General features: G+C 24.8%; 1 protein-coding gene across 1 annotated transcript in view; it reads right to left on the reverse strand.

Moving 5' to 3' along the window:
* The window catches only part of LOC135571263 (unconventional myosin-XV-like), a 93,318-nt gene that overhangs the window by 10,148 nt on the left and 73,170 nt on the right, over positions 1-10,000 (reverse strand). The window contains 1 exon segment of the mRNA XM_065017045.1: positions 9,768-9,901. Within this exon segment, the coding sequence (XP_064873117.1) occupies positions 9,768-9,901 (134 nt within the window).

The raw sequence follows: 10,000 nt of genomic DNA on the forward strand, positions 1-10,000 counted from the left end.
ATATTTACACATGTTGTATTATCTAGATATCTGTATTATCTAGTTATATTTACACATGTTAGATATCTGTATTATCTAGTTATATTTACACATGTTAGATATCTGTATCTAGTTTATCATGTTAGATATCTGTATTATCTAGTTATATTTACACATGTTAGATATCTGTATTATCTAGTTATATTTACATGTTAGTTATCTGTATTATCTAGTTATATTTACACATGTTAGATATCTGTATTATCTAGTTATATTTACACATGTTAGATATCTGTATTATATCTGTATTATCTAGTTATATTTACACATGTTAGATATCTGTATTATCTAGTTATATTTACACATGTTAGATATCTGTATTATCTAGTTATATTTACACATGTTAGATATCTGTATTATCTAGATATCTGTATTATCTAGATATCTGTATTATCTAGATATCTGTATTATCTAGTTATATTTACACATGTTAGATATCTGTATTATCTAGTTATATTTACACATGTTAGATATCTGTATTATCTAGTTATATTTACACATGTTAGATATCTGTATTATCTAGTTATATTTACACATGTTAGATATCTGTATTATCTAGTTATATTTACATGTTAGATATGTATTATTAGTTATATCTGTATTATCTAGTTATATTTACATGTTAGATATCTGTATTATCTAGATATCTGTATTATCTAGTTATATTTACACATGTTAGATATCTGTATTATCTAGATATCTGTATTATCTAGTTATATTTACACATGTTAGATATCTGTATTATCTAGATATCTGTATTATCTAGTTATATTTACATGTCAGATATCTGTATTATCTAGATATCTGTATTATCTAGTTATATTTACACATGTTAGTTATCTGTATTATCTAGTTATATTTACACATGTTAGATATCTGTATTATCTAGTTATATTTACACATGTTTATATCTGTATATCTAGTTATATTTATCTAGATATCTGTATTATCTAGTTATATTTACACATGTTAGATATCTGTATTATCTAGATATCTGTATTATCTAGTTATATTTACACATGTTAGATATCTGTATTATCTAGTTATATTTACACATGTTAGATATCTGTATTATCTAGTTATATTTACACATGTTAGATATCTGTATTATCTAGTTATATTTACATGTTAGATATCTGTATTATCTAGTTATATTTACACATGTTAGATATCTGTATTATCTAGATATCTGTATTATCTAGTTATATTTACACATGTTAGATATCTGTATTATCTAGTTATATTTACACATGTCAGTTATCTGTATTATCTAGTTATATTTACACATGTTAGATATCTGTATTATCTAGTTATATTTACACATGTTAGATATCTGTATTATCTAGTTATATTTACACATGTTAGATATCTGTATTATCTAGTTATATTTACACATGTTAGATATCTGTATTATCTAGTTATATTTACACATGTTAGATATCTGTATTATCTAGTTATATTTACACATGTTAGATATCTGTATTATCTAGTTATATTTACACATAGATATCTGTATTATCTAGTTATATTTACACATGTTAGATATCTGTATTATCTAGTTATATTTACACATGTTAGATATCTGTATTATCTAGTTATATTTACACATGTTAGATATCTGTCTAGATATCTGTATTATCTAGTTATATTTACACATGTTAGATATCTGTATTATCTAGTTATATTTACACATGTTAGATATCTGTATTATCTAGTTATATTTACACATGTTAGTTATCTGTATTATCTAGATATCTGTATTATCTAGTTATATTTACACATGTTAGATATCTGTATTATCTAGTTATATTTACACATGTTAGATATCTGTATTATCTAGTTATATTTACACATGTTAGATATCTGTATTATCTAGTTATATTTACACATGTTAGATATCTGTATTATCTAGTTATATTTACACATGTTAGATATCTGTATTATCTAGATATCTGTATTATCTAGATATCTGTATTATCTAGTTATATTTACACATGTTAGATATCTGTATTATCTAGTTATATTTACACATGTTAGATATCTGTATTATCTAGTTATATTTACACATGTTAGATATCTGTATTATCTAGTTATATTTACACATGTCAGATATCTGTATTATCTAGTTATATTTACACATGTTAGATATCTGTATTATCTAGTTAGATATATCTAGTTATATTTATGTTATATTTACTAGATATCATGTTATATTTACAGATATCTGTATTATCTAGTTATATTTACACATGTCAGATATCTAGTATTATCTAGATATATTATCTAGTTATATTTACACATGTTAGATATCTGTATTATCTAGTTATATTTACACATGTTAGATATCTGTATTATCTAGTTATATTTACACATGTTAGATATCTGTATTATCTAGTTATATTTACACATGTCAGATATCTGTATTATCTAGATATCTGTATTATCTAGTTATATTTACACATGTTAGATATCTGTATTATCTAGTTATATTTACACATGTTAGATATCTGTATTATCTAGTTATATTTACACATGTTAGATATCTGTATTATCTAGATATCTGTATTATCTAGATATCTGTATTATCTAGTTATATTTACACATGTTAGATATCTGTATTATCTAGATATCTGTATTATCTAGTTATATTTACACATGTTAGATATCTGTATTATCTAGTTATATTTACACATGTTAGATATCTGTATTATCTAGATATCTGTATTATCTAGTTATATTTACACATGTTAGATATCTGTATTATCTAGTTATATTTACACATGTTAGATATCTGTATTATCTAGTTATATTTACACATGTTAGATATCTGTATTATCTAGTTATATTTACACATGTTAGATATCTGTATTATCTAGTTATATTTACACATGTTAGATATCTGTATTATCTAGTTATATTTACACATGATAGATATCTGTATTATCTAGTTATATTTACACATGTTAGATATCTGTATTATCTAGTTATATTTACACATGTTAGATATCTGTATTATCTAGTTATATTTACACATGTTAGATATCTGTATTATCTAGTTATATTTACATGTTAGATATCTGTATTATCTAGATATCTGTATTATCTAGTTATATTTACACATGTTAGATATCTGTATTATCTAGATATCTGTATTATCTAGTTATATTTACACATGTTAGATATCTGTATTATCTAGTTATATTTACACATGTTAGATATCTGTATTATCTAGTATATATCTGTATTATCTAGTTATATTTACACATGTTAGATATCTGTATTATCTAGTTATATTTACACATGTTAGATATCTGTATTATCTAGTTATATTTACACATGTTAGATATCTGTATTATCTAGTTATATTTACATGTTAGATATCTGTATTATCTAGTTATATTTACACATGTTAGATATCTGTATTATCTAGTTATATATCACAGTATCTGTATATCTAGTTATATTTACACATGTTAGATATCTGTATTATCTAGTTATATTTACACATGTTAGATATCTGTATTATCTAGTTATATTTACACATGTTAGTTATCTGTATTATCTAGTTATATTTACACATGTTAGATATCTGTATCTAGTTATATTTCATGTTAGATATCTGTATTATCTAGATATCTGTATTATCTAGATATCTGTATTATCTAGTTATATTTACACATGTTAGATATCTGTATTATCTAGTTATATTTACACATGTTAGATATCTGTATTATCTAGTTATATTTACACATGTTAGATATCTGTATTATCTAGTTATATTTACACATGTTAGATATCTGTATTATCTAGTTATATTTACACATGTTAGTTATCTGTATTATCTAGTTATATTTACACATGTTAGATATCTGTATTATCTAGTTATATTTACACATGTTAGATATCTGTATTATCTAGTTATATTTACACATGTTAGATATCTGTATTATCTAGTTATATTTACACATGTTAGATATCTGTATTATCTAGATATCTGTATTATCTAGTTATATTTACACATGTTAGATATCTGTATTATCTAGTTATATTTACATGTTAGATATCTGTATTATCTAGTTATATTTAAACATGTTAGATATCTGTATTATCTAGTTATATTTACACACGTTAGTTATCTGTATTATCTAGTTATATTTACACATAGTTGTTATCTGTATTATCTAGTTATATTTACACATGTTAGATATCTGTATTATCTAGTTATATTTACACATGTCAGATATCTGTATTATCTAGTTATATTTACACATGTTAGATATCTGTATTATCTAGTTATATTTACACATGTTAGATATCTGTATTATCTAGTTATATTTACACATGTTAGATATCTGTATTATCTAGTTATATTTACACATGTAGATAGATATCTGTATTATCTAGTTATATTTACACATGTTAGATATCTGTATTATCTAGTTATATTTATTATGTTAGATATCTGTATTATCTAGTTATATTTACACATGTTAGATATCTGTATTATCTAGTTATATTTACACATGTTAGATATCTGTATTATCTAGTTATATTTACACATGTTAGATATCTGTATTATCTAGTTATATTTACACATGTTAGATATCTGTATTATCTAGTTATATTTACACATGTTAGATATCTGTATTATCTAGTTATATTTACACATGTCAGATATCTGTATTATCTAGATATCTGTATTATCTAGTTATATTTACACATGTTAGATATCTGTATTATCTAGTTATATTTACACATGTTAGATATCTGTATTATCTAGTTATATTTACACATGTTAGATATCTGTATTATCTAGTTATATTTACACATGTTAGATAGATATCTAGTTATATTTATTATGTTAGATATCTGTATTATCTAGTTATATTTACACATGTTAGATATCTGTATTATCTAGATATCTAGTATTATATCTAGTTATATTTACACATGTTAGATATCTGTATTATCTAGTTATATTTACACATGTTAGATATCTGTATTATCTAGATATCTGTATTATCTAGTTATATTTACACATGTTAGATATCTGTATTATCTAGTTATATATTATCTAGTTATATTTACACATGTTAGATATCTGTATTATCTAGTTATATTTACATGTTAGATATCTGTATTATCTAGTTATATTTACACATGTTAGATATCTGTATTATCTAGTTATATTTACACATGTTAGATATCTGTATTCTAGTTATATTTAAACATGTCAGATATCTGTATTATCTAGTTATATTTACACATGTTAGTTATCTGTATTATCTAGATATCTGTATTATCTAGTTATATTTACATGTTAGATATCTGTATTATCTAGATATCTGTATTATCTAGTTATATTTACATGTTAGATATCTGTATTATCTAGTTATATTTACACAGATATCTGTATTATCTAGTTATATTTCTAGATATCTGTATTATCTAGTTATATTTACACATGTCAGATATCTGTATTATCTAGTTATATTTACACATGTTAGATATCTGTATTATCTAGTTATATTTACACATGTTAGATATCTGTATTATCTAGTTATATTTACACATGTTAGATATCTGTATTATCTAGTTATATTTACACATGTTAGATATCTGTATTATCTAGTTATATTTACACATGTCTAGTTATATCTGTATTATCTAGTTATATTTACACATGTTAGATATCTGTATTATCTAGTTATATTTACACATGTCAGATATCTGTATTATCTAGATATCTGTATTATCTAGTATATTTATAGATTTACTAGTTACATGTTAGATATCTGTATTATCTAGTTATATTTACACTGATATCTGTATTATCTAGTTATATTTACACATGTTAGATATCTGTATTATCTAGTTATATTTACACATGTTAGATATCTGTATTATCTAGTTATATTTCATCTGTTAGATATCTGTATTATCTAGTTATATTTACACATGTTAGATATCTGTATTATCTAGTTATATTTACACATGTTAGATATCTGTATTATATATCTGTTATATTTACACATGTTAGTTATATCTGTATTATCTAGTTATATTTACACATGTTAGATATCTGTATTATCTAGTTATATTTACACATGTTAGTTATCTGTATTATCTAGTTATATTTACACATGTTAGATATCTGTATTATCTAGTTATATTTACACATGTTAGATATCTGTATTATCTAGTTATATTTACACATGTTAGATATCTGTATTATCTAGATATCTGTATTATCTAGTTATATTTACACATGTTAGATATCTGTATTATCTAGTTATATTTACACATGTCAGTTATCTGTATTATCTAGTTATATTTACACATGTTAGATATCTGTATTATCTAGTTATATTTACACATGTTAGATATCTGTATTATCTAGATATCTGTATTATCTAGATATCTGTATTATCTAGTTATATTTACACATGTTAGTTATCTGTATTATCTAGTTATATTTACACATGTTAGATATCTGTATTATCTAGATATCTGTATTATCTAGTTATATTTACACATGTTAGATATCTGTATTATCTAGTTATATTTACACATGTTAGATATCTGTATTATCTAGATATCTGTATTATCTAGTTATATTTACACATGTTAGATATCTGTATTATCTAGTTATATTTACACATGTTAGATATCTGTATTATCTAGTTATATTTATCTATGTTAGTTATCTGTATTATCTAGTTATATTTACACATGTCAGATATCTGTATTATCTAGTTATATTTACACATGTTAGATATCTGTATTATCTAGTTATATTTAGTTAGATATCTGTATTATCATGTCAGATAGTTATATTTATCTGTATTATGTTAGATATCTGTATTATCTAGTTATATTTCATGTTAGATAGATTATCTAGTTATATTATCTAGATATCTGTATTATCAGATAGTATTATATTTACACATGTTAGATATCTGTATTATCTAGTTATATTTACACATGTTAGATATCTGTATTATCTAGTTATATTTACACATGTTAGATATCTGTATTATCTAGTTATATTTACACATGTTAGTTATCTGTATTATCTAGTTATATTTACACATGTTAGATATCTGTATTATCTAGTTATATTTACACATGTCAGATATGTTAGATATCTGTATTATCTAGTTATATTTACACATGTTAGATATCTGTATTATCTAGTTATATTTACACATGTATTATCTAGATATCTGTATAGTTATATCTAGATATCTGTATTATCTAGTTATATTTACACATGTTAGATATCTGTATTATCTAGTTATATTTACACATGTTAGATATCTGTATTATCTAGATATCTGTATTATCTAGTTATATTTACACATGTTAGATATCTGTATTATCTAGATATCTGTATTATCTAGTTATATTTACACATGTTAGATATCTGTATTATCTAGATATCTGTATTATCTAGATATCTGTATTATCTAGTTATATTTACACATGTTAGATATCTGTATTATCTAGTTATATTTACACATGTTAGTTATCTGTATTATCTAGTTATATTTACACATGTTAGATATCTGTATTATCTAGTTATATTTATCACATGTTAGATATCTGTATTATCTAGTTATATTTACATGTCAGTTATGTAGATATCTGTATTATCTAGTTATATTTACGTTAGATATCTGTATTATCTAGATATCTGTATCTGTTATCTAGTTATATTTACACATGTTAGTATTATCTGTATTATCTAGTTATATTTACACATGTTAGATATCTGTATTATCTAGTTATATTTACACATGTTAGATATCTGTATTATCTAGTTATATTTACACATGTTAGATATCTGTTATATTATCTAGATATCTGTATTATTTACTGTATTACATGTTAGATATCTGTATTATCTAGATATCTGTATTATCTAGTTATATTTACACATGTTAGATATCTGTATTATCTAGTTATATTTTATGTCAGATATATTGTATTATCTGTAGTTATATTTTACACTAGATATGTTAGTTATCTGTTATTATCTAGTTATATTTACACATGTTAGATATCTGTTAGATATCTGTATTATCTAGATATCTGTATTATCTAGTTTATCTAGATATCTTATATTTATTTATTACATGTTAGATATCTGTATTATCTAGTTATATTTACACATGTTAGTTATCTGTATTATCTAGTTATATCTAGTTATCTGTATTATCTAGTTATATTTACATGTCAGATATCTGTATTATCTAGTTATATTTACACATGTTAGATATCTGTATTATCTAGTTATATTTACACATGTTAGATATCTGTATTATCTAGTTATATTTACAATACTAGTTATAAAATGTTAGTGGGTATTATCTAGGGTGTGCGTTGATATCTGTATTATCTGAGTTAGTTATCTGTATTATCTAGTTATATTTACACATGTGCGTATTATCTGTTATATTTACACATGGGTGTATTATCTAGTTATATTTACACGTTAGTTATCTGTGGGTCTAGTTATATTTACACATGTTAGATATCTGTATTATCTAGTTATATTTACACATGGTGGGTGTTAGATATCTGTATTATCTAGTTATATTTACAGTTAGATATCTGTATTATCTAGTTATATTTCATGTCAGATATCTGTGTTATATTTACACATGGTGTATTATCTAGGTATTATCTGTATTATATATTTACACATGTTAGATAGTGTGGATATCTGTGGGATATCTGTATTATCTAGATATCTGGATATCTGTATTTATCTAGAGTTATCTGTATTATATAGGTGTTATCTGTATTATAGTGTCAATATCTGTATTATGTGTGATATCTGTATTATGTGTTAGATATCGTAGCGTGTTATCTGAGTGTATGTTAGATATCGTGTGTGCGTATTTATATTTCATGTTGTGGGATATCTGTATTATCTAGCGTGATATCTGTATTATCTAGTTATATTTACACATGTCAGATATCTGTATTATCTAGTGTGTGAGTGTGGGTGGGTGGGTTATATATTTACACATGGTATTATCTAGTTATCTGTAGTTATATTTACATGGTAGGCAGATATCTGTATTAAGACGGTATTATCTTTATGTTAGATATCTCTGTGCGTATCTAGTAGTATTTTACACATGTTGGGTGGGTGTATTATATAGTTATATTTGGGTGGAGGTGGGTGTATTGGGTAGTTATATTTGGGTGGGATATCTGTATTATCTAGTTGGTGGTGTAATGCTGCCAGCTGTGGCCAACTGGGTGGGTGGGTGTGTATTATTACATGGTAGGCAGGAAGATCGGTATCTTTAGTACGGTGGTGTAATGCTGCCAGCTTGGCCAACTGGGTGGGTGGGGTGTATTATTACATGGTAGGCAGGAAGACGGTATCTTTAGTACGGTGGTGTAATGCTGCCAGCTAGATATCTGTATTATCTAGCCAACTGGGTGGGTGGGTGTGTATTATTACATGGTAGGCAGGAAGACGGTATCTTTAGTACGGTGTTGTAATGCTGCCAGCTTGGCCAACTGGGTGGGTGTGTATTATTACATGGTAGGCAGGAAGACGGTATCTTTAGTACGGTGTTGTAATGCTGCCAGCTTGGCCAACTGGGTGGGTGTGTATTATTACATGGTAGGCAGGAAGACGGTATCTTTAGTACGGTGTTGTAATGCTGCCAGCTTGGCCAACTGGGTGGGTGGGTGTGTTTTATTACATGGTAGGCAGGAAGACGGTATCTTTAGCACGGTGTTGTAATGCTGCCAGCTTGGCCAACTGCTGCAGCAGCTGCTCACTGGCTTTACTCTGAGGAACCACACTCAGCAAGGCCTTCAGATAGTCTGGTAACACCTAGAACATAGAACACAGGCCTTTAGATAGTCTGGTAACACCTAGAACACAGGTCTTCAGAGAGTCTGGTAACACTTAGAACATAGAACACAGGCCTTC

The sequence above is a fragment of the Oncorhynchus nerka genome, unplaced genomic scaffold (genome assembly GCF_034236695.1).
Source record: "Oncorhynchus nerka isolate Pitt River unplaced genomic scaffold, Oner_Uvic_2.0 unplaced_scaffold_475, whole genome shotgun sequence".
Taxonomy (NCBI): domain Eukaryota; kingdom Metazoa; phylum Chordata; class Actinopteri; order Salmoniformes; family Salmonidae; genus Oncorhynchus; species Oncorhynchus nerka.